Below are 27113 nucleotides of genomic sequence, written 5' to 3'. Positions count from 1 at the left end.
CAGGCATACCAAAAAAACTGAAGGGTCAACCTGGTGAAGTTTCAAGATTACGGGCATGCCCAACAGCATAAGCAGCAAGTAATAGAGAGAGTTAAGATACCCATGGCTCAGATCCAAGCTCTGCCACAACCAACCATGAATGGTGGTGGACAATTAAACAACTCACCGGAGGAGGAGGCTCCACAAATATCCCCATCTCCAATAATGGAGAAACCTACCACATAAGTGCAAAGGATAAGACTGAAGCATTAGCAGCAATCTTCTGCCAGAAGTGCCGAGTGGACGATCTCTCTCGACTTCCTCACAGATGCCAGTCTCCAGCCAATTCATTTCATGTGATATCAAGAAACAGCTAAAGGCACTGGATACTGCAAAGGCAATGGGTCCTGATAACATTCCGACAATAGTACTGCAGACTTGTACTCTGGAATTTACCGCTCCCCTAGCCAAGCTCTTCCAGTACAGTTACAACACTGGCATCTACCTGGCAATGTGGAAAATTGCCCAGGTATGTCCTGTATGCAAGAAACAAGACAAACCCAACATGGCCAATTACCGCCTTATCAATCCACTTGATCATCAGTAAAGAGATGCAAAGGGTTAGCAACATGCTATCGAGCAGCACTTAGCCAGCAATAACGTGCTCATGGACGCTCAGTGTGGGTTCTGCTCCTGTCCTCATTACAGCCTTGGTTCAAACAACGACGAAAGAGCCGAATACCGGATATGAGGTGAGAGTGACTGCCCTTGACACCAAGGAAGTATTTGACTGAATATGACATCAAGGAGCCCTAAGAAAACTGGGGTCAATGGCAATCAGGAGATTCCACTGATTCCGTCATACTGGGCACAAAGAAGATAGGCTGTGGTGACTTGAGTTCAATCATCTCAGCTCCAGGACATTACTGCACGAGTTTCTCAGAGTTTCTCCTAGGCCCAATCATTTTCAAATACTTCATAAAAGACCTTCCTTCCATCATAAGGTCAGAAGTGGGTATATTTGCTGATTACTCTACAATGTTCAGGATCATTCATGACTTCTCTGATGCTGAAGCAATCCATGTCCAAATGCAGCAAGAGCTGGACAATATCCAGGTTCGGGCTAACAAGTGGCAAATAACATTCGCACCACATAATTGGAAGGAAAGACCATATTCAAAAAGAAAGGAACTAACCATCATCCCTTGACATTCAATTAAATTACCATCGCTGAATCCCACATTGTCAACATCCTGGGGATTCCAATGACCTGTAACTGAACTGGACTTTCCATATAAATATTGTGGCTACCAGACAGGTCAAAGACGAAGAATCCTGTGGCAAGGAAGTCACCACGTGACTCAAGTCCTGTCCACCATTTACAAGGCACAAATCAGGAGTGTAACAGAATACTCTCCACTTGCCTGGACGAGTGCTGTTCCAATTGCCACCTCTTCCACAAATATTCAATTCCTCTACCACCAACGAACAGTGGTAGCCCTACGTACCATTTACAAGAGGCATTGCAGATGCTCATCAAGGTTCCTTAGACAGCACCTTTCAATTCTGCGACAACTGCTTTCTAGAAGGACAGGAGCAGCTGACACCTGCTAACACCTCCAAATCACTTACCATTCTGACCTGGAAATATATCACTGTTCCTTCACTGTGACTGGGTCAAAATCATGGAACTCCTGCCCTTACAGCACAGTGGGTGTAACTACACCTCAGGGGCTGCTGCAGCGGTTCATGGAGGCAGCTCACCACCTTCTTCTCAAGGGTAACTAGGGATGAGCAGTAATTGCTGGTCCAGCCAGCGACACTCACATCCCATGAAATTAATAAAAATAGAAATAAGATAGTTCCAGGGGTTATTGCTAGTTTGAGCCTGACTCACTGATTTCAACCAGGTGACAAGGTGATCATTATGTTGTTGATTACAATCCAATGAACCCTATTGGAAGTGTAAAGGTGTAGACCTCTAATAGTCTCAAATGTCATTATTTCTGATCCCACCCATTGAACAATCCGTAAGCAGTATGTTTAGTGACTCATACGAAGAATGCTTCAACATATGCCGCTTTTAAATTAAGAACTGAGATTGTACAAACTTTTGTATAAAATACTGCTTAGTGATATACTTTTTAAAATGATTAAATATTACCAAAATAACTTACTATTTCAACAGGAGCAATGGTTCTCACAAGCTGCTGCAGAAGTGTGGCTTCGCACCATGGAAACTTCCGAATACATTCTCTTATAAATTTCTCTTGGTAAGATGGGAAACCATCTGTATCACGTCCTTTTAACAAACTGTATAAAATAATAACAAGCAAGAAAATTTAATACAATCTACTTAAAACTGTCAACACAACTACAATTATGATAACTGCTGAACATGCCTTTGCTATAATAAAGGACTACTTTTAAAAATTACATAAAAATTCCATGAAGGGCTTGTAGCAGACAAAATTATTTCAATGGAAGACCTAAAAAGATGTATAATTAGCATTTCATTAATAATCCATGTAAGTTGCATAACACCCAGTCTATAGCGTGAAATCATTTTGCCAGTAGAACTACATCCTTGACTATATGATGGGCTGAATGTCCTCCTTTGGAGCCATAGATCGATTTATATTTCTATGTACAGGATACAGTTCCAGAAATAAGATGAGTATACATTTTTGCATATTATACAAATTATTTATTTTTGTAATGCATCACAATTTGATACAATTTCAGTAACATCTAAATAACAAAGGCACTACAATCGAACGAGAGTTACAATAGGAACCAGTTGCTCCGTGATTGAAAGTAGACAATGCAGGAATCTAGATTAAGTGTCTCCCCAAAGAAGGATGTACTACCATTTTAAAAATATCTCACTATATGCACAACTTCATTACAAATAACTGGCATACTGGGGAATACTGCACAATTAATAATTGCACCAGAGCAAGACGACTTCTTGTAAGCTGTCCCTGGCATACCCTCTAATTCTTTTACTCTCGTTTTATTCTTTTAAAACTGTACTCTAACACTTTTAAACTGTCTAATAATGTACACTATATTCTGCACCCTCTCCTTTCCTTCTCCTCTATGTACTCTATGAATGTTATGTTTTGTCTGTTTGGGGAATATCCCAATACACGTGACAATAATAAATCAAATCAAATAAAAATACTTCATTTTTATTTTAGGTTATGCCCAAATTGTTGTCTACCTTTTTATAAGCCCATCAAGTTTATTTTCTTGTTCCTTTAAGAAACTGGCACACTTCTGGAAGATGTAGCTAAGGTAGTGCATCTTCATGGCCAGCACTTCATTGATCTCCCTCTGTTTCATACACTTTTCAATTATAAGGTCCAGCACTCTGTAACACTTGCCCAGTGCCTCAACATCTGCCAGTAAAGGATTTTCCTTAACCATGAGCACAATCTGCAGAGAAACAGAGATAACAAGTTATTTGTTTCTTTGGTGCAGTGATATTCTGTGTAAGCACAAGTTAATAGGAGTTTGAAATCATGCACAGCAATATATTTTCAATAAAAATTCTTCTGTCACTAATAACGCAATCAAATGCAGAACTTGGGATACTTAAATCAGAGTCCAAAATGTGGAAATTCAAGTTTCAGAACACTACATTCAACATCAACTTCACAACTCTAGACTGAACCTTTCTCCTCCATCTTAAATACTTTTTAAAAATGTGCCATACATTTATCATCTCATTGCAACTCTTTGTCATCCCCCAATCAACTGGATCATCTGTTTCTCGTGTCATAAGTTTGTTACAACTTATTGCACTCTCCAGCACATTTTCTTTAGCTCTGACAAAGTTACCTAGACTTGAAATGTTAGCTTGGCTCTCTCTCCACAGATGCTGTCAGATATGCTGAGATTTTCCAGTATTTTCTGTTTTTCAGATGCGAGCATCAGCAGTAATTTGCTTTAGTCTGCATTATTTTGCTTATTTTACTGTATTGCTGTTGCCTGTTGGTTTCTCTCACATTTTTGTAATTGTAAGGTGTAAATTTGAATACATGTTGCTTTAGCCTGAACTATGTGGACTGCCGGCCCGACATGCAAAAATAAACATGAAACATTGAAGTTGAACTTTAAAACAAATCTCACTAAACACCTAAAATTTGGGTTTTCTTTCAGGAATTTTATTCAAGTTCACGGCAACAAGACTATCTCTATAGACAGGGCAGAGCCACACGTGAGCCAGAACTGAGAAACATTGTGGGTAAAATGAAAACGTATTGGAGGATTGAGAGTTTTACTTTTATTAAGTATCCGTCACTAAAGATGTACCAGCTACATTTACTGTCCTCCCAATTACTTCAACAGGTGAAAATACATCATGCTGATGAACCACATGACTCAAGCAGAAGCTATAAATCACATTCACTGAAAAACACAGATTAACTTTCAAAAACTGGTGCAAGATACATTGCAATAGCAGAGAATGCACTGCACACACATGCAGTTGCAGTGCTTGTGACGCCACAGTGATTTAGGCAGCTGTCCGCAGTAAAGATGGCACAAAATTTAATCAAAGACTGTGGGGCAATTCTCCCATCCTGCTGCGCTGATTTTTTTAATGCAGCGGGATGGGAGATTTCAGCAGGGCCGAATTACCGCGAACCATGCTGGGCGTCGGACCCCAAGCCTACGTTCCAGTGCCGGATTTCTGGCGCCGTCAGTTCCACACCTGAAATAGCTTAATGAATTATTTAAATAGGGTTTACAGTAGTACCCCACTTTCAGGGAGCTAGCAGCCCAACTCCACTTGAGTGAAGGGGGGACAACTGGGGAGCCCACCCCTCCCCCACACCGGCAGTAGCACCATTCCCCACCCCCCACCACCCCCTCCGGCATTAGCGCCAGCCTGTGCCCCTGGAACTGCCCAAGGGATAAAGAGCCAATGCCCAGAAGGCACTTTGGCACTGTCCATCTGGCACGGGGCAGGCCGAGGGGGAGGGCCCGCTGCCACTCTGCGGTCAGGATCGGTCGGGGAGGGAAGGAGGCCAGCACTCGGGGGTGGTCATTGGGGTGGTGAGGGGAGCAGCAATCAGGTTGCGAGGAAGGTTGAGGTGAGAAAGCCAGTGATGCAGGGGTCACGGGGCTGGCCAGCAATCAGGAGGCCAGCAGACAGAGGCCACTGCGCATGCGTCAATTTCCCACTGAAAAAAAACGCGATATTTACTCCAGCTTTCACGCGAATTTGACAATTCAAATTTTTTGGGGAGAATCCCGGTCCACTAAAAGAAAACACAATGCTCTAAGCTTACAACACTACCTCATAACTTAAAGATGAAAATACCAGGGCATTGAGTAAACTTAAGAAACCAAGCTCCTATTCCGTGATATTCCTCACTTTCTTTTAAGCAAAAGCAAGCTCTTCCCCTCCTTCCCCCACCCCATTGTCTCAGCAAGCTCTCCTCCCACAGTCAGATCACAATCTTGTCACAGTAGTTAATATCAAAATAATAACCACCACTTTCCATCAGGCTACGTCCTATGTGTCCTGTTTAATCGGTAATACCTTAATGCTACTCCTGCATATAGCATTCAAAGAAATTGAACTTTTAAAAAATGTCTGCCTGTATGCTTTATTATAAAACTGCAGGATCTTCAAATGCCAGTGCTGACTCCAGAATGTAAATGTTGATTACTGACACCCAGATCGACATAAGAAATGGAATTTAGTAGGGCCAATCGACATTCTAAAAAATATTTTAATGTAAATTTTGGTATACCAAATATAATTTATAACATGTTGCATTTAAATTATATCTAAATGAATCTTAAAAATCACAGCCTTCCATCCTAGAATTTAAAAAAATGAAACTTAAGAATGGCCAATAAAAACCTCTAAAGTGGTACAAGACAGTGAACGAGTACTATGTCATGAAATGTGCCTAAAATTGGCCCTATAATTCTCAATAGCGCAAGTCTAATTGCAATCATGCTGAACAGGAGGTGCCAGTAGGAAGTAGGGAATAAAGATTATTTAAAAAGGGACTCAGAAATATTGTGGGTTAAATACTGCATACCCCTTCGGGGCTAGCTGAAGAAAGGGAACAAGTGATGGAGCCAAATAAACTCACCAGCCTTCCAGCTTGCAAATTATATGCAACCAGTGAAAGTTAAAAAGGAGCTAAGAACAAAGAAATATTTCAAGAAAAGAAAAATAAATATAAAATAAAACCTGCAGCATGGTCTAATATGGCTCGTGAGCAAAGATATCTAACCGCAACAGGATGTAAGTTTGTTGTTATGATGATCTTGTGCAAAGGTCCTGCTAATTTGACTGGAAGCTTGGGTTCTTTGTCAAGGCCTTGTGGTTTTGTGTAGCAGTCCAACTTTTCACGAGAGAAGAAATTGTTGATAATGGTTACACAGTCATGCTGGCCTGAAGAGGGGAAAAAAATGAATTACACTTTTCAGAACATCATGCTACTTTAACCTCCAAACTTTTGAGAAAGCCCAAATCACTGTTTGTAAAATCCATGATCAAATTTCACCTAAACAGGAGATTTTTATAACCTAACAATACTTATGCAATAAGATTTTCATTTACCAATTGACAATATCACCAAGAAAATAGGTATGCATAGGAATTGGGTTTTACAGTAGCCTGCATCCTGTGGTGTTGCAATGGCAACTCACTTCCATTTCTAATAAAAAGGGGGAGAACCAAAGGTACCAAAATCAAAGTGCTTTGATTATTAATTCATCTTAAAGGCTTCCTTGTGAAAATCTCAGTGGGACTCTCAAACTAATTGGTTTTGTTCAAACAAGAAACTTGCTATCTTCCAGGACAAAACAACTGGTGGCTGTAAACATTCATTCCTTCCCCCACGGAGGAACTGTGGCAGGAGTATATACCATCTACAAATGGCACTGCAGGAACTCACGAGGGCTTCTCAGACATACTTCTAGCTACCATCTAGAAGGATGAGGGCAGCGGACACATGGGAACACAATCTGCAAGTTTCCGTCCAAACCACTCACCATCCTCACATGGAAATATATCACAGTTCCTTCAGTGTCATTGGGTCAAAATCCTTCCCTAATAGCACTCAAGGTGTTAGCACCACAGGGACTGTAGCAGTTCAAGAAGGCAGGTCAAACCACTTTCTCAAGGGCAATTAGGGATGGGCAATAAAACCCACATGCGATGCCCACATCCTGTAAACAATTTTTCAAAACACACTGACTTAGTACATGGAGTATGAAGGTGGGGACTTCCCATACTTCATTATATTTAACAACATCTACGAGAGTCATAAGGCCTTAGTTTCAGAATTCAGGATCATTGATAAGATTCCACATCTAGAAGAAAACATCCACACAGCTGTTAAACTACTTACAGTATCATACCTACTGGAGGCATGTCTTATTCGTAACTTTAAACAGGGACTGTGTTCTTCTGACCACTTCTGGAACTGTCTTTTATATTTTAAGAAGGACACTTACAAGTTGGCTAAGATAGTTACCAAGAGTCATATGACCTTTATTTAACATGGACTACTTCAAGCTTCCAAAAAGTTTTAATCGAGTCACCCTGGTTTGGGGGCCTCCCCCGTAATGGATGTACCAAGACTGTGAGATTTACATATGCTTTGTCTGTGATTTACCTAAAGCTTAAAGTCAACAGATGTCTAAGGCAGGATTTTCCAGCCCACCCTGCCAGCGAATTCCCCAGCAGTGCAACTGGTGAGCAGCGCAAATGGCCACTGACTTCGGCAGGACTGGAAGATCCTGTTGGTGGTCAAAGGTGAGCAACGTCTAGAAAGCCACCCCCTGGTGGCTGTAAAATTCCAGCCCTAGGCTTCTCATCTCGAATTATAGAATATCTACAGTGCAGAAGGTGGCTATTCAGCCCATCGAGCCTGCACCAACAACAATCCCACCCAGGCCCTAACCCCATAGTCTGCTAACACTAAGAAGCAATTCAGCACAGCCAATTAATCTAACCTAACCTGCACATCTTTGCAGTGTGGGAGGAAACCTGAGCACCTAGAGGAAACAATGCAAAAGCAGGGAGAATATGCAAACTCTACACAGAGGCTAGAATTGAAACTCTATGAGGCACCAGTGCTAATCACTGTGTCACAATGCTTCACAAAAAAGGAGATTTGAAGGGACCTGGAAGAAGTGTGAAGGACAATTAGCTATGTCCCATTGTGTATCAATTAGTTAGATTATTAAACAACAATCACATGGACTGGTTTAACACTTGTAGAAGTTCATTATCTTCTTTAATTGTATCTTTCTTGGCTGTGGTGTGTGATTGAAAAAGTCTTTAGATTTTTGACTGTAAATGTGAATAATTAATCCTCTTTATTTACCTGTGAATGTGGTGTATCTGGATTTCCAGAAGGCATTTGACAAAGTGCCGCACCAAAGGCTGCTGCATAAGATAAAGGTGCAGGGTGTTACAGGTAATGTATTAGCATGGATAGAGGATTGGTTAACTAACAGAAAGCAAAGAGTGGGGGTAAATGGATGTTTTTCTGGTTGGCAATCAGTGACTGGTGGTGTGTCTCAGGGATCAGTGTTGGGACCGCAATTGTTTACAATTTACATAGATGATTTGGAGTTGGGGACCAAGTGTAGTGTGTCAAAATTCACAGATGACACTAAGATTGGTGAAACAGCAAAGTGTGCAGAGGACGCTGAAAGTCTGCAAAGGGATATAGATAGTCTAAATGAGTGGGCCAGGGTCTGGCAGATGGAGTACAATGTTGGTAAATGTGAGGTCATCCATTTTGGTAGGAATAACAGCAAAATGGACTATTACTTAAATGGTAAAAATTGCAGCATGCTGCTATGCAGAGGGACCTGGGTGTCCTTGTGCAGGAATCTAAGGGAGTTGATTTGCAGGTGTAGCAGGTAATTAAGAAGGCAAATGGAATTTTGTCCCTCACTGCTGGAAGGTAAGAGTGCTTAATTTTGAACTTTTTCGGAGCATTTTTCTCAGAGTAGCATGAATCGGGAAACTGGAAGTAGGTCGCGGAGAGGCCTGGGAAGGTTTTTTGCTCAAAAAGTTTGACTGGGGAAGAAACAGGAGACTCTACACATGGAGGATCTCCCACCCTCCCCCCTCCTCTAACCTAAGAAAAGACTCAGGGTGAATGCAGGTAAACTTTCTTTTCTCTCTTTCTTTTCTCTTTCGTCTCTCAGTAAGGGAAGTTCGCAGGGATGGCAGTGCAATGTTCCTCCTGTGGGATGTTTGAGGTGAGGGACACTATTAGTGTCCCAGCGGAGTACACCTGCAGGAAGTGTACCCAATTCCAGCTCCTTGAAGTCTGTGTTAGGGAACTGGAGCTGGAACTGGGTGAACCCAGGATCATTCGAGGGGCAGAGACCGTTATAGATAAAAGCTACAGGGAGGTAGTTACTCCTAGAAATGAAGATACTTGGGTGACTGTTAGAAAGGGGTAAGAAGCAGTCAGAGCACTGATCCTCTGTGGCTGTTCCTCTGTATAACAATTATACTGTTTTGGATACTGTTGGGGAGGGGGGGAGTGGAGCTCATCAGGGGTAAACCATGGGGTACGAGAGAGACTCGCGGTTGGTGTGTTGCCTCCCAAGTGCCATGGTCCATGATGTCTCGGATCATGTTTTCGGGATTCTTAAGGGGGAGGGGGACCAGCCCCAAGTTGAGGTTCACATAGGCACCAAAGACATAGGTAGGAAAAGGGATGGGGATGTAAGGCAGAAATTCAGGGAGTTAGGGTGGAAGCTTAGAGCTTGAACAAACAAGAGTTGTTATCTCTGGTTTGTTAACTGTGCCACGGGATAGCGAGGAGAGGAATAGGGAGAGAAAGCAGTTGAACACGTGGCTACAGGGATGGTGCAGGAGAGAGGGATTCAGATACTGGGATAATTGGGGCTCCTTCTGGGCACAATTGAAATGTGGAGTTGCTCAAGGAACAACTACTGTGTGTCCTTGATAAGTATGTACCTGTCAGGCAGGGGGAAGTGATCGAGTGAGGGAACCATGGTTTACTAAAGAAGTTGAATCTTTTGTGAAGAGGAAGAAGGAGACTTATGTAAAGATGAGACATGAAGGCTTGGTTAGGGTGCTTGAGAGTTACAAGTTAGCCAGGAAGGACCTAAAGAGAGAGCTAAGAAGAGCCAGGAGGAGACATGAGAAGTCTTTGGCAGGTAGGATCAAGGAAAACCCTAAAGCTTTCTATAGGTATGTCAGGAATAAAAGAATGACTAGGGTAAGATTAGTGCCAGTCAAGGACAGTAGAGGGAAGTTGTGTGTGGAGTCCGAAGAGATAGGGGAGGCACTAAATCAACATTTTTCATCAGTATTCATACAGGAAAAAGACAATGTTGTTGAGGAGAATACCGAGATACAGGCTATTAGACTAGACGAGGTTGAGGTTCATAAGGAGGAGGTGTTAGCAATTCTGGGAAGTGTGAAAATAGGTAAGGCCCCTGGGCTGGATGGGATTTATCCTAGGACTCTCTGGGAAGCTACAAGGAGATTGCAGAGCTTTGATCCTTACGTCGTCATTGTCTACAGGAATAGTGCCAGAAGACTGGAGGATAGCAAATGTTGTCCCCTTGTTCAAGGAGGGGAATAGATACAACCCTGGTTATTATAGACCAGTGAGTCTTACTTCTGTTGTGGGCAATGTTTTGGAAAGGATTATAAGAGATAGGATTTATAATCATCTAGAAAGGAATAATTTGATTAGGGATAGTCAACACGGCTTTGTGAAGGGTAGGTCGTGCCTCACAAACCTTATTGAGTTCTTTGAGAAGGTGACCAAAGAGGTGGATGAGGGTAAAGCAGTTGATGTGGTGTATATGGATTTCAGTAAAGTGTTTGATAAGGTTCCCCACGGTAAACTATTGCAGAAAATACAGAGGCATGGGATTGAGGATGATTTAGTGGTTTGGATCAGGAATTGGCTAGCGGCAAGAAGACAGAGGGTGGTGTTTGATGGGAAATGTTCATCCTGGAGTTCAGTTACTAGTGGTGTACCACAAGGATCTGTTTTGGGGCCACTGCTGTTTGTCATTTTTATAAATGACCTGGATGAGGGTGTAGAAGGATGGGTTAGTAAATTTGTGGATGACGCTAAAGTCGGTGGAGTTGTGGACAGTGCGGAAGGATGTTGCAGGTTACAGAGGGACATAGATAAGCTGTAGAACTGGGCTGAGAGGTGGCAAATGGAGTTTAATGCGGAAAAGTGTGAGGTGATTCACTTTGGAAGGAGTAACAGGAATACAGAGTACTGGGCTGATGGTAAGATACCTGGTAGTGTGGTTGAGCAGAGAGATCTCGGTGTCCATGTGTATAGATCCCTGAAAGGTGGCACCCAGTTTGATAGGGTTGTTAAGAAGGCGTACAGTGAGTTAGCTTTTATTGGTAGAGAGATTGAGTTTCAGAGCCATGAGGTCATGTTGCAGCTGTGCAAAACTCTGGTGCGACTGCACTTGGAGAATTGCGTACAGTTCTGGTCGCCGCATTATAGGAAGGATGTGGAAGCATTGAAAAGGGTGCAGAGGAGATTTACCAGGATGTTGCCTGGTATGGTGGGAAGGTCTTATGAGGAAAGGCTGAGGGACTTGAGGTTATTTTCATTGGAGAGAAGAAGGTTAAGAGGTGACCTAATTGAGGCATACAAGATGATCAGAGGATTAGATAGGGTGGACAGTGAGAGCCTTTTTCCTCGGATGGAGATGGCTAGCATGAGCGGACATAGCTTTAAATTGAGGGGTGATAGATATTGGACAGATGTCAGAGGTAGGTTCTTTACTCAGAGAGTAGTAAGGGCGTGGAATGCCCTGCCTGCAGCAGTTGTGGACTCACCAACATTAAGGGCATTTAAATTGTCATTGGATAAACATATGGATGATATGGATGATGGTTGATGGGTTTTTGATAGGAGAGGGGATTAAGGGTTATGGGGAGAGGGCGGGAAAGTGGAACTGAGCCACGACAGATCAGCCATGATCTTATTGAATGGCGGGGCAGGCTCGAAGGGCCAGATGGCCTACTCCTGCTCCTATTTCTTATGTTCTTATATTGGAATAGTGTAGATTAGATGGGCTTTAGATTGGTTTTGTAATGTTCTATGTTCTATTGCCAGAGGGATGGAGTTTAAAAACAGCGAGGTTATGTTGCAGCTGTATAAGGTGCTGGTGAGGCCATACCTGGAGTACTGTGTACAGTTTTGGTCTCCTTACTTGAGAAAGGATATACTGGCACTGGAGGGGGTACAGAGGAGATTCACTAGGTTGATTCTGGAGTTGAGAGGGTTGGCTTATGAGGAGAGACTGAGTAGACTGGGGCTATACTCATTGGAATTCAAAAGAATGAGGGGAGATCTTATAGAAACACATAAGATTATGAAGGGAATAGAGAAGATAGAAGCAGGGAAGTTGTTTCCACTGGCAGATGAAACTAGAACTAGGGGACATAGCCTCAAAATAAGGGGAAGCAGATTTAGGACTGAGTTGAGGAGGAACTTCTTCACACAAAGGGTTGTGAATCTGTGGAATTCCCTGCCCAGTGAAGCAGTTGAGGCTCCCTCATTGTATGTTTTTAAGGCAAGGATAGATAGATTTTTGAACAGTGCAGGAATTAAGGGTTATGGTGAGCAGGTGGGTAAGTGGAGCTGAGTCCACAAAAAGATCAGCCATGATCTTATTGAATGGTGTAGCAGGCTTGAGGGGCCAGATGGCCGACTCCTGCTCCTAGTTCTTATGTTCTTATAATGCACTTTGGCAGGAAGAACATTGAGACAGATAAAATAAAGTGAGAAACTCCAATGGAGGTCCAGGAACAGATAGACCTCAGTGTAAATATAGACAGGTCATTGAAGACGGAAGGGCATGTTGAAAGAATAGTTAATATAGCGTACAGTGGGGCGGCACACTATTACAGTGGTTAGCACTGCTGCTTCACAGCTCCGGGGATCTGGGTTCAATTCCCAGCTTGGGTCACTGTGTGGAGTTGCACATTCTCCTCGTGTCTGCATGGGTTTCTCTGGGTGCTCTGGTTTCTGCCCACAGTCCAAAGATGTGCGGTTAGGTTGATTGGCTATGCTAAAATTGCCCCTTAGTGTCTTGAGATGTGTAGGTTAGAGGGATTAGTGGGTAAATATGGAGGGATATGGGGGTAGGGCCTGGGTGGGATTGTGGTCGGAACAGACTCGATGGGCCGAATGGCCTCTTTCTGTACTGTAGGGTTTCTATGATTTCTATGATTTATTTAGACCCAAAGTCTGCTGCTGGTTCTTTAAATTGACCACATGTGTAAAACTTAGAAACACAAATCTAACTTTCCAAAGAAAAACACTGATAGCAGAAAGTAAGAGAAGGAAATTAAGTGTTTCTAGGTTATTTCTCCTCTTGTAACATCAGTTAGGTATCCATTTCCATAATTGATGCAAGTAACCGTAACAGCATGTTTTAAAATCTTGGTAGGTTAAAGCTTGACAGGAAAATGCTGCACATATAAAACAATGTTCTTTTACTTTCCAATAACTTACCGACAAAGGCAGCCATTTGTGCTGCAGTTCGCCCAACAGAGTTTACAACATCTGTTTCAGCTCCAGCTTCCAATATCATCCTTGTTATCTCCTTATTACCTACAGTAAAATAAAATGGCCCACATTGAAGCACTTTTAAACTAAATAGAACGTAGCTTTTCTAACACAAGGATCAGTTAATATTTCATGAAGGCCTTAATAGGTCCCAATTAAACAAAACCTTCCAAATAATGACTGCTGTCATCTGGAAGGACAAGGGCAGCAGAAACATGGGAACACCACCACCTACAAGCTCCCAAGTCACTCACCAGCCTAAATTGAAAATGTATCATTGTTGCTTCACTGTCGCTGGGTCAAAATCCTGGAACTCCTCACTAACAGCACTGTGAGTGTACCTACACTACATGGAATGCAGTGGTTCAAGAAGGCACCTACTACCATCTTCGAAAGGGCAATTAGGGATGGATAATAAATGCTGGCCTTGCCAGTGACACCTACGTCCCTTGAATTAATAAACACTTTATTACTTTTATATGGTACTATCCTTATACAAAATGTTTAAGCACACAGATTTGATGGTAACCTTGGAGACAGAATGTGGTAATTGGTTGGGACTTGGGTCAGAGAATTGAGATAAAAATGCCAGGATGTAATGAGAATTGAACATCACAGATCTTTACTGGAGCATCAGCTTTTAACCATATATGGATGGGGATGACATGGAAGGGATGAATTTAAATAAGTACTGTTGTCATGAAGATACTAAGTGTACTGGAAATATCCATGGGTCTCTGCTAGTATATCAATAACTTTAATAAAATGTACATTCAAGTTGGCATATGTGACTAAATTAGAAAGATCAACATGTGATACATAAAGGGACTGGAATTTACAAAGAGATATAGACAAATTGTATGGTAAAACAGTGATAGACGGAATTTAATGTAGGACAGTGTAGCGCATTCACTTTGGATTCAAGACAGAAAAATATTACAATACTGTGCTCATGATGAAAAAGTAAGAACCGTGGAGAAGCAAAGCGACAGTAAAATACTGCAAATGCTGGAAATCTGAAATAAAACAAAATGCTGGATAAACTCAACAGGTCTGGCAGCATCTATGGAGAGAAACAGAATTAACATTTTGGATCTAAATGAACTTTCGACAGAAGCAAAAAGATTTGGGTTTCTGTGCACTCTTCACAAAAGGCTAGTTCACAGGTATAAAAATTGATCAAAAGGCTATTGGAAAATTAGTTTTTATTTCCAGGGGTTTGGATTGCAAAAGTGATGCTGAAGCTGTAGATAGCCTTGACCAGACCCCATCTAGAGTACTGCGTTTAGTACTGGACGTCAAGTCTCAGGAAGGGTAGATTGGACCTGGAGAAGTACATTGCAGATTCACCCAAATAAACTGCCGTTTAAATGAATAGGTCACATAAATCTGCCTCATACTTCTTCAAGATTAGAAGGCTGAGAGGTGAGCTAATTAATGTATTTAATATGTTAATGGGAATTGATAAGGTTGATGCTGAGAAACAAAGGATGTAACCTTAAAATTAAAGCTCAGCGATTGAACAGTAAAATCATGAATATACTTCCCCCAAAATATTGAGGGTACGAAGCGATTGAAATTGAAAATGGCAATCAATGAATCAACCATGATCTGACTGAATGGTAGAAGAGGTCTCCTCCTGGTCCTATTACTAAAGAACGTGTCAGTGATCTATTTTCAGGCATTGCTTTCTTTGGCTAGATGGCAGGAAGTACACCATTTCGTCATCATATTTTGGTTAGATTTTCCTTTCATTTGACAATTATTTCAAAGAGTGGAAAATGAATAGATAACAATTCTTCCAACTCTGCAAGATCTTGCATATGTTTCAACATGCAACTCCACTGCTCCATTTCACAATTTTATGAAATTAACTCAGATTGTCAGATTGCTTTGCCTTGTTTTACTAAAGAACAAATGCATATGGCTCACAAAAGTATCACAATCCAATGTAGTAACAGAACAGTTTGTCAATATTAGGAAATTATGGATTGCAAAGCTTGGTGAAGAATACAGAAAAAGAGATGACATGTTAAATGCCATTCCTTAGTTTTGTATGATAACACAATCTTCTATAGTGTAAATCAGATTTTGTCCACACCACAAACAAGTACATCTTCAGGCAAAAGATGAATTGAGGTATATAAAAGGATAAAGACAGCTTGGGTAATTCAAAAAAGGTGAACTGGATGAAATCAATGTTTCAGAGAGTAAACAAGAACAGATACATGTGTAGTGACACACTTCCACACAGAGGCTTTCTCAGAGATATTTCATAATTGGTGAATAAACAGCAAGGACCAAAAACAACAGCCAGAGTAGCCAGTTTATTCTCAAACCACCACACAGCCAGAGGCAACAGCCACACAGCATTGCCCATCTTCACAACAATGTGGAATAGATTAGGGTGATTAGAAGATCTGTTTGGCTCAAAAACCTAGTCCCACATTCTGTCTTCTCTGCTTCTCAGGTTGAGAAGAAAACCTCAAGTGGCTCATCAATTGTCATAAAAATCAACACTGATTGTTCACATCAATGGAAGTTCCCTTTTGCTGATTCCAGGCCTATTTAATTTTAATTTATGCAATGCAGAGGAGAGAGAACATTCCCATCCAATATTTATACTATAAAACTAGTATAAAGTAAGTCTAGTATGTATATATTTTATGTATGTTATGTATATAGTGTACCTCACTTACATAACTTATCAATTATTGTAAATTAAGAACTCAACCCATTTACCAGTGGTCCTTTCAATGTAACACCGTGAATACCTTACCCGAGAGTCCAGCAAACATAAGAGCTGTATAACCATGCTCATGTTCATTGCAATTCACATCGGCGCCATGTTGCAGGAGCAGCTTGCACATCTCAGCTTTGCCTTTATATGCAGCATGCATCAAAGGAGTCATTCCATGCTGAAAAAAACACAAACCGTTGGAAATAAAACGCAATTCACTAATTTTATTTCTTTAAAATGTTCTCATTGGTCTTCCACTGTTATCCTTCAAAAAAAACAGTAGTTAATCAGCACGACTGTATCAGGAAGCTCTGATAAAAAGACCCATACGGCCTTTATATGTGTCTAACTAAATTAATATTGACATCCTTGTCCTTAAGAAACCTTCTCCAGTCATAAATCCCAGCTTTCAATCTTTCATTCCCACAAATCAAGATTATTTCGAAATTCTGACACACACTACTCCAAGGCTGGAGACCAATTTTCTGTCACTGTCTACATCCCACTAGAATCCTCTTCCAAAACAATTTTTGCTATTTCTCATGTCTAAAAGCATCTTTAAAATCTTGTTCAGTTGCACCTTCAGTCCCTTCACCTTCAATTGTTGTTAAGAATCTATTCACCATGGCCTCCTCCCCGAACCTTGGAAAGTATTAATACATTTTTCTCTACGCACGATAGCTGATAATTGTTAGTGTTGCTGATAATTGTTAGTGATAATCTATAGTGTTGAGATCACATTTTAGAAATTTTGCATTCCAGTTTCGTCTACCAAAGTAGATAACTTCAAATTTTTTAATGTTATACTCCATCTACCACATTATTGCCCTCTCACTTAAGCCTATCCCATGAAGCTTTTTTGTATCCTCCTCACAACTCTCATTCACATCTAGTTTTATGTCATCCACAACCTCAGAAATATTATATTTGGTCCCCACATCCAAATCACTTGTTCCTTGTGGTACCTGCCTAGTCTCAGCCCAGTAAAAAGTCTGACAACACCAGGTTTTAGTCCAACCGATTTATTTAATAGTAAACTCACAAGCTTTCAAGGGGACTCCCTCTTCGTCAGGTGAATGGAGAGTTCTGGCCTCGGACAGAGCATGTAAAGCACAGACAGTTTAGAGGTTACTGATTAGAATGCGAATCTTTACACCTAACCTGCTGTTCAAGTCCTAAAGTGGCCGACAATGTATGTGGAAGGAGCACTGATCACAGGTTAAAGAGATGTGTATTGTCTCCCATGGCTTGCCTGGATTTGCAAAACCTCACTCACTGTGCTGTCTGGAGACAATACACATCTCTTTAACCTGTGATCAGTGCTCCTTCCACACACATTGTTGGCCACTTTAGGACTTGAACAGCAGGTTAGGTGTAAAGATTCGCATTCTAATCAGTAATCTCTAAACTGTCTGTGCTTTATACGCTCTGTCCGAGGCCAGAACTCTCCATTCACCTAACAAAGAGGGAGTCCCCTCGAAAGCTTGTGAGTTTACTATCAAATAAATCAGTTGGACTAAAACCTGTTGTTGTCAGACTTTTTACTGTGTTTACCCCAATCCAACGCTGGCACATCCACATCAGCCCGCCAACCTGAAAATGACCAATTTATTCCTTCTGTTTTCTGTCTACTAACTAGTTCTCAATCCACGCCAGTGTATTACCTCCAATCTGTTGAACATAATTTTCTTTACTAACCTTTTGTGTGGGACCCAACCGAAAGCATTCTGAAAATCCAAATACATCAAATCCACTAGTTCTCCTTAATCTATTTATTCATTACTTCCTAAAAAACAACACCAACAAGCTTGTCAAACATGATTTCTGTCATAAATTCCCGCTGCCCCCACCCAATCTTACCATCATTTTTCTAAATGTTCAGGTATCACATCCTTTATAATAGATTCTAGCATTTTCCTGACTACTGATGTCAGGCTAACTAGTCTTTATTTTCCGGCTTGCTCTTCCCCTCCTTTACTAAATAATGGAGTGACGTTTGCTACTTTCCAATGCACACAATCTGAACAACTGACTCTTTCACTACACTGGGATGCAAATCATCAGGTAAAGGAATTTACTAACATTCAGTCATCATCAATTTCGTTTTTGCTTCTACTACATCAGTTCCCCATTCTCTAGTGGTTCTGGGAGATTTTTGTTCCATCCTCCGTCAAGACAGACATAACGAGGGAAATTTTATGGTCCTGTTGCTGCCCCTGTCGAGCTTTAACTTTATTGAACTGGTGACTGGAAAGAGAAAGTAGAATTATTCACCAATTAATTCCTTCCCAGTACCAAAGTCACTTTTTATTTCTGACGTCATGTTTTGAACTCTCCTCATGTTCCATTTCCACCTGGCTGCTTTTCATGAGCTGCCCTGTTCTTGTTTCTTCCTGCCACAAGTACAAACACACGCGCACACACACACACACACACGGAGATTTACTGAAATATTAATAATGTGAATGTCCTGTCCGTCACACTTCAGATACCCATCACAGTGTTGATGGCAAGCCCTGTCTAAGGCTAATTTCTGTTACACTTCAAAAAGCGAGAATAAAGAAATCAACGAAGTAATTTTGAACCAAAGGGACATTGCAGTGGACTGCATTCACAAATGTTTTCATTTGTTAAAGGAACAAACATAAGCTGTTTTCTGATCTCCAGCCTTAAGAAACTGAATAGCAATTAATCTTGAAATGTACTAAACTAGCGTACACTTATCAACTTGATTGTGTCCTGTTGCGGGAGCCTGTGTTTACGGTTTAGCATAGGAATGATAAAGTGACTACAAGAGTGGGTCAGAGGATGAAAATTTTGTGCCAGGCAAACGACTCCCAATTCCCCAAAGCCTCTCCACAAGGTACAAGTCATGAATGTGATGGGATACTCTCCACTTGCCTGGATGAGTGTAGCTCCAACGGCACTCAAGAAGCTCAACACATCCAGGAAAAAGCTGCCTGCCCCACCCATCAGCATGAACAGTCATTCCCTCCATCACTGATGCAGTGACAGCAGTATGTGCCAAGGACTATAGTCACATGGGAACACCATCACCCCCAAGTCCCCCATCCTGACTGGGAACTATATTGCTTCTTTCACTGTTGCTGGGTCAAAACCCTGAAACACCCTTCTGAACAGCAATAAGCAAATCCACACCTCATGAAGTACAATGGTTCAAAACAGCAGCTTGTCAGCATCTTTGAATGGAATGAAGGATGAGCAATAAATGTTGGCCTAACCACAGGCACCACCTCTCACAAATGAATAAAGGAAATTTAAATGCAGCAGAGTCTATGAGAGTAATCGATTTACAAGTTGTTTTTATTTGTATCACATTGTACATGTTCAAACATTGCGTTAAATGATACATTTCTCTACTCACTGAAAAACCCTTAACTATACATATCATCATCCTGAATAAGCTTACCCCTTCATTGACTGGGGATGAGGGAAGAGGAAATCTCACTATCATAGTGTAATATTCAAGAAAACCAAGTGAGGCAAAACACTAAAATTACTAATCCCCTTGCAATGCTAAATGTAGACTGATCATTTTGGCTTTCTTTCTGAACTCGTTTCTCACACTACTGCAGCCTGTAAAAGGACTATGCTGCTAAATTAATCTGCTTGCAGCTTCATCCTTTCGAGACGTCATCAACTGGTTCACCCTGACATCAGAATGTGCGTAGCCATCAATTAAATTGGTCTTGGGAAATTGGGATTGCTCTAACACAGGAAACCAGTGAAAACAGAAAATATTTGGATTATATCCTTGGATCTCAGCAGGCGTAAGACAGGTGTGTTTGCAGTTACTGAACCAGTAGTAGACAACATGTTTTAACAACATCCAATTAAAGATCCACTGGGCTCAGTGGGATTGTAGCACTGAAAACCACATGTCACAATATCAAGGAACTGCAAACAGGCCATGCTTAATAAGTTTCGAATCGTAGCAAAGGGAGATGCAATTTCAAAAAAAGAAGGATATTTAAACAGCCAAGGTGCTTAAATGTATGGGAAGAAACCCTGAACAAGAAAAAAAACAGCAATTTGGGAGAAGAAACTGAACTGAAATAAAAGAGGCCTTTCGTGATAGACACAGTTTCATGCAAGAAAGGAGATGTTCTATAAAATTTTAATGAGAACATAAACTTTTCTGCAAGGACTATATGAATAGTGAAATGGTGATGATTATATTAAAGTCGCAGCCACTGAAATTCTACTGCGTGACCCTTAGAAAAAAGAGTATCACACCAGATGCTCTTGCATTGTATTCAGGTTACATGCTCAATATAGAACACTCTACTGAAATGATCACTTAAAACCAAACTGTCAAATGTCAGAAACATTTGGTTCTATTTCCAAAAAAAAAGCCTATTATGTTCCTTCAGATTATTTATCTGGATCTGACAAATAGAGGGTACAAAAGCCAGACAAATGTGGTTATTTGCACAAACTATTTTGAAAGTACTACAGACAGAAAACATTTATTCCAGCAGCAGTGTTTTCTGCTTAAATTCTTCTTCAGGCTATGGGCACAGTTACCTTTATTATCCATGCTTAATTGGCCAAGAAAGTGGTGATATGATGTTGCCTTGAACCATTGCTGATGGCATTCTCACAATGCTGTTGGCTGGGAACTCCAGGATTTGATCTAATAACAATGTAGGAACAGCCATGCATGACCAAGTCAGGATGGTTTTAGACTCACAGGTATTGGTGTTCTTAGGCAGCAGCTGTCTTTTGTCCTTCTAGGTGGCAGCAGACATGGGTTCAGGTGTTGAAAAAGCTTTAGCAGCTTGCTGAAGTGCATCCAGTAGATAGCACACACCCAATCATGGTATGTCAGTATTGGAGAGAGTCAAAGCTTAAGTTTGTGGGTGAGGAGGTTGCTTTATAAAGCATGAGCTTCAGAAACTCACTTATGTTAAAAATATTTTGTACAGCAAGTATGGTTTCACGTACTTCCTCAAAAATCAGAATCCACTATTTAGATTCAGGAAAGGCCACACCTTATTCATTGCCAGAACTAGGCTACTTCACAAAACCTTAGACCAATGTCATTAGTGATTTGGATATGATGTTTTTGAAGGTAATTGACACATTTGCAATGGAATGCAGAAAACTTTCGAATAAGATCAGAAGTACTGCTTGGTAAAACTGGGTCAGAATTCTGTTAACTGAAGAAAATGCTGAATAAGAAAGAAAATAATTTTGGCTATACAACATCAACTTCATCAGCAGTAAACATTCTTCATCTACTGACATCTATCCTACAAACCACCTTTATTTTTGTTCGGAGATTAATTTACGCATCGCTACATAGCCTTCAAAGAACAGTACAGCACAGGAACAGGCCCTTAGACCCATAAAGTCTGTGCCAACACAGATGCCTCTCTAATCTAACATTTTTCTAGCCTCTACATGGTCCATATCCCCCTATTCCCTACCTTTCATGTATCTATCTAGATGTCTTAAATGTTGTCATAGAATCTGCTTCCACATTCTTCTCTGGCACAATGTTTCAGGCATTCACCACCCTCTGTGTGAAAAACTAGCCGCATACATCTCTTTTAAACCTCCGCCTCTCACTTTCAACATGCTACCATCAGGCTTTAGAATGGACCTATTTTGCACTAAGTTGATCTTTCTCTATACTGTAGCTACGACTGTACTTTTCATGTATACTAATATATGTGACTAATAAATCAAATCAAAATCTATGCCCCTGACAAACTGACACTTCAACCCTGGGAAAAAGACTCCAACTATCCACTCTATCCTAGCATTTCATAATCTTGTAAACCTCTATCAGGTCCCCCCTCATCCTCCAACGCTCTAATGAAAACAATTCAGTTTGTTCAACCTTTCTTCATTGTCCATATCTTCCTAAACAGACAACATCCTAGTAAATCTCTTCTGCATCATTTCTAGTGCATCAACATCCTTTTGATAATGTAGTGACCAGAATTGTACACAATACTCCAAATGCGGCCTAACCAAAGTCTTAAACAGCTGCAACATGATTTTCCAATTCGTATACTCAATGCCCCAAACAATGCAAGTCAGCATGCCGTTTGCCTTTTTGACCACCTTGTCCACCCGAGTTGCTACCTTCAGAGAACTGTGGTTCTACATGTCTAGATCCCTCTACATGCTAATATTCCTCAGGGCTCTCCCATTTACTGTCTACTTTCCTTCTGCAGTAGATCTTCCAAATTGCATCCCTTCATATTTGTCCAGGTTAAATTCCATCTGCCATCTTTCTGCCCAGATCTCCAGCTGATTTATATCCTGTGGTAATCTCTGACAATCCACTACTCTTCGATTTTTGTAACATCTGCACATTTACTAATCAGACCACCTCCATTTTCCTCCAAATCATTTATATATATTACAAACAGATATCCCAGCACTGATTCTTGTGGAACACTGCTTGTCACAGGTCTCCAGTTAGAAAAGTACCCTTCTACTGCTACTCTCTACTTTCTATGCTCAAGCCAACTTTGTATCCATTTTATGAGCTCACCTCAGATCCTTCTATATCAGCCCACCATAAAGTCCATGTGTATAATATCCACTGCCCTGAACTAGTCAGTATTTTTGTCACTTCCTCAGAGAACTCAATCAAGTTTGTGAGACATGACTTCTTTTTCATAAAACCATGCTGTCTATCGCTAATAAGCCTATTCTCTTCCAGATGTGAGTATATCTCGTTCCTAAGAATCCTCTCCAATAATTTCTCTACCAGTAATGTGAGGCTCGCAGGCCTATAATTTCCCAGATTGTCTCTTCTGCCTTTCTTAAACAGAGGAACGATGTTAGCTATTCTCTAATCCTCACCCATCAGCTTTTGCTATCTCCTCCAACAAAGAACTAAAATATCAGTTCAAAGGGGTCACAAGCTCTCTTGTTATCTTATAGTTGATGGTGGATACTGAGAAGCTGTTGCTCCTGTCTGGGGAATCTAAAAGAAGGTAAGACTGAGACAAGGAAATATTTCTTCATTAAAGTGTTGTAAGTCTTTGGAATTCTCTTTTCCACAGGGTTTTGTTGGCTCAGTCACTGAATATATTCAAGGCTGATTTTTTGTCTCTCAGAGAACCAAAAGGAGATAGGAAGTGGACAGAAATATGCATTTGATGCAGAAAGTCATTGATCGTCATACTGATCAGCAGAGTAGACTTGACAGGCCATATCGTCTACTTCCTGCTGCTATTTTTTGTTCTTATGTAGATTTACAACAACAACATTATGTTCAGATGATTAAACAAGTTGATTGCATCATGAATAATGGAGTGTTTCACTGTGATGCCTCCTTTATATTTGTCAGTCAGATATGGAGTCAACAGGTATTACATGGTCTCTTCTGGGTGAAAATATTCGCACATTGGACAATTTTTCCATTTGTGCATTAAATACCTGCATGGTTTGCACCCACACTGTTTAATGTTGTCCAGGAGTTTTATGTGTGATCAATGCCAGGGATCCAAGTGTCATTAAGGTTCAAGTCACATTTCTGAAAGACGGGCATGTGGGTCCAAAAGCGCTTGTGTGACTTCAAACTGTCAAATAAGATTTGGAGATCCTGGTGGATGGGGAAACATGTCCTTTCCCCAATTTACTAGATTTGTGGCTGTTCAGCAAACAGGTGAACTAAAGGACAAATGTAACCTGGTTAATTACGCCCATAAGACACAAGAAAAGTAAGCCATTTGGCTCATCACGCCTACTCCCCATTCAATGCAATCTTGACTGATCTGATATAATTCTTAACTCCACTTCCCTGCTTTATGGAGCAACCATGAACAGCTGAACTAAAGGGGTGACATGACAGTGACTGATGTCAAGGCAGCGTTTTATAGTGTCTGCCATCAAAGTACCCTAGCAAAACTGGAGTTAATGAGAATCACGGGGCAAACTCTCCGCTGCTTAGAGTCATACCTAGCACAAAGGAAAATGGTTGCACGTTGTAGTTCATAGAGGTATAGAAACTAGAAGCAGTAGGCCATTCAGCCCTTTGAACCTGCTCTGCCATTCATTTTTATCATGGCTGATCATCAAATTCAATATCCTGATCTCCCCTCCTTTCATATCCCTTGATCTCTTTCGCCCCAAGAGCAATGTCTAATTTCTTCTTGAAATCAGACGTTTTGGCCTCAACTACATTCTGTGGTAGTGAATTCCACACATTCATCATCCTCTGAGTGACGAAATTTCACCTCCTCTCAGTTCTAAAAGGTGTACCCTTTATCTTCAAACTGTGATTCCAAGTTCGGACTCCCCATCATTGGGAACATTTTTTCTGAATCCACCCTTTCTACCCTATTAGAATTTTATAACTTTGTGAGGTCCCATCTCACTCTTCTGAACTCCAGTGAATATAATCCTAATCGACTTTGTCTTTCCTCATATGACAGACCTGCCATCCCAGGAATGGTAAACCTTTGCCGAACTCCCTCTATAGCAAAGACATCCTTCTTCAGATAAGGACACCAAAACTGCACACAACACTCCAGATGTGGCCTCACCAATGGCCTATACAATTGCAGCAAAACATCCCTTTCCCACACTCAAATCCTCTCGCTGTCAACGCCAGCTTATCATTTGCCTTCTTTATTACCTGCTGTACTTGCATGTTTACTTTCAGCAACTGATGCACAGGAACTCCAAGGTCTCACTGAGTATCCACCTCTCTCAATTTACACCTATTCAAGTAATAATCTTGCTTCCTATTATTGCAATCAAAGTAGATAACCTCACATTTATCCACATTATATTACATATGCCATGTAGATGCTCATCCATTCTGCCTGTCCAAATCACGTTGAAGCATCCTCCTCACAGCTCACCCTCCCACCCAACTTTGTATCATCTGCAAATCTGGAGATAATACATTCAGTTCCCTCTTCCAAATCATTAATATATAATGTGAACAGATGGGATTCTAACACAGATCCCTGCGGGACCCCACTGACTGCCAAACAGATAAAGACCCATTTATGCCAACTCTATGCTTCCTATCTGCTAACCAGCTTTCTATCCATCTAAAGACATTACCTGCAATACCATGTGCTATGTGAGACCTATTGAAAGCCTTCTGAAAGTCTAAATAAACCATATCCACTGGCTCTCCTCAGTCAACTCTACTAGTTACACCCTCAAAGAATTCCAATAGATTTGTCAAGCATAATTTCCCTTTTGTAAATCAATGCTGACTTTGTCTGATTATACCACTGCCTCCCAAATGCTGAGTTATGAAATCCTTGATAACTGACTCTCCATTCACCTGACGAAGAGGCAGTCCCCTCGAAAGCTTGTGAATATTATCAAATAAATTGGCTGGACTAAAACCTGGTGTTGTCAGACTTTTTACCGTGTCTAGCAACTTCCCCAGTATTGACATCTGGCTCACCGGGGGCCTACAGTTCCCTGTTTTCTCTCTACCTCCCTTTTTGAATAGTGGGCTTACATTAGTTACCCTCCAATCTGTAGGAATTATTCCAGAGTCCAAAGAATTTTGGAAAACATCTAATGGATCTACTATTTCCAGTTCCACTTTTTAAGTACTCTGGGAAGATGATTATCAGGATCTGCAGATTTATTCACCTTCAAATCCATCAATTTCCCCATAATCATTTCTTTTTTAATGCTGATTTCCTTCAGCTCCTTACTAAAACACGTTTCTCTCAGCACTTCTGGTACATTGCTTCAGTCTTCACAAAGGAAGACATGAGTAAAGTACAAATTTAATTCCTCAGCCATTTCTTTATTCCCCGTTATGAATCCTCCCGCTTCAGACTCTAAGGGGCGTACATTAGTTTTTGTCAATCTTTCTTCTCTTTACATATCCATATAAACTTTTAGTTAATTTTTAATGTTGCCTGCTAGCTTACTTTCATACTTCATTTTCCCTTCTTAATCAATCCCTTGGTCTTCCTTTGCTGAATTTTAAAAGGCTCCCAATTCTCAATCCCATTGCTTTTTCTAACCACTTGGTATGCTTCTTCCTTGAATCTGATGCTATCTCTATTTTCTCTTGTAAACCATGATTTGGCCACAATTCCCTTACTCCTCTTGTGCCAAACAGGCATAAACAACTTCTGGAGTTCACCTATTCATTCTTTCAATATGTGCCATTCCCTGTCCACTGTCTTTCCTTTTAATAATGTTTCAAGGTCTGTCATGGCCTATTCATGCCTCATCCCATTATAGTTATCTTTATTGAGGTTCAGGATCCTGGTCTCAGAATTAAAGACATTATTATTCACCTTGACAAAGAATTCTACCATGCTATGGTCACTCGTTCCCAAAGGTTCTCTCACAACTAGATTGCCAACTAAACTTCCTCATTGCACAACACCCTGTCCAATATGGCCTGTTCCCTTGTTCGATCCTCATTGTATTGCTCCAGAAAACTTTAGAAATTCATCCTCTATTGTACTGTGACTAATTTGACTCTCTGAATCTATATGCAGATCGTCACAGATGTTCCTTTAACACATGCATCTCTCATTTCCTGTCTAATGCTTTTTCCAACATTACCACTACAGTTTGGTGGTCTGCAGGCAATAAAGTTGTTGGCCTAGCTAATGATGCCCACATCATGTAAAAGAATGAAAAGTAGGATGGAGGAATGACATGCAACCTGGATGTTAGGGCTGAGTAAGAGAGTTCATTGTGGTTTCAGTTGTAAGTCGAGTGTGGATACTTGTGGTCCACATCAGCGCACGGTACTTGATTGGACCCTGTGTGCTGTGCATCGCTGATGTTCGAAGCACTGATGCCAGTTGCTGGAA

The 27113-nt window shown here is 40.9% G+C and overlaps 1 protein-coding gene across 1 annotated transcript in view; it reads right to left on the bottom strand.

Moving 5' to 3' along the window:
* The window catches only part of ankmy2a (ankyrin repeat and MYND domain containing 2a), a 53120-nt gene that overhangs the window by 5386 nt on the left and 20621 nt on the right, over window positions 1-27113 (bottom strand). The window contains exons 3-7 of the mRNA XM_080207320.1: window positions 16351-16489; window positions 13518-13616; window positions 6243-6403; window positions 3206-3420; window positions 2157-2292 (exon numbers count right to left, since the gene is read on the bottom strand). Coding sequence (XP_080063446.1) covers window positions 2157-2292; window positions 3206-3420; window positions 6243-6403; window positions 13518-13616; window positions 16351-16489 — 750 coding nt within the window. The remainder of the gene's footprint in view (window positions 1-2156; window positions 2293-3205; window positions 3421-6242; window positions 6404-13517; window positions 13617-16350; window positions 16490-27113) is intronic.

The sequence above is a fragment of the Carcharhinus amblyrhynchos genome, chromosome 2 (assembly GCF_965287045.1).
Source record: "Carcharhinus amblyrhynchos chromosome 2, sCarAmb.v2.hapA, whole genome shotgun sequence".
NCBI classification, from domain to species: Eukaryota; Metazoa; Chordata; class Chondrichthyes; order Carcharhiniformes; family Carcharhinidae; genus Carcharhinus; species Carcharhinus amblyrhynchos.
Note: the sequence above shows the minus strand (reverse complement) of the source record. Positions and strands in the feature narration are given on the sequence as shown.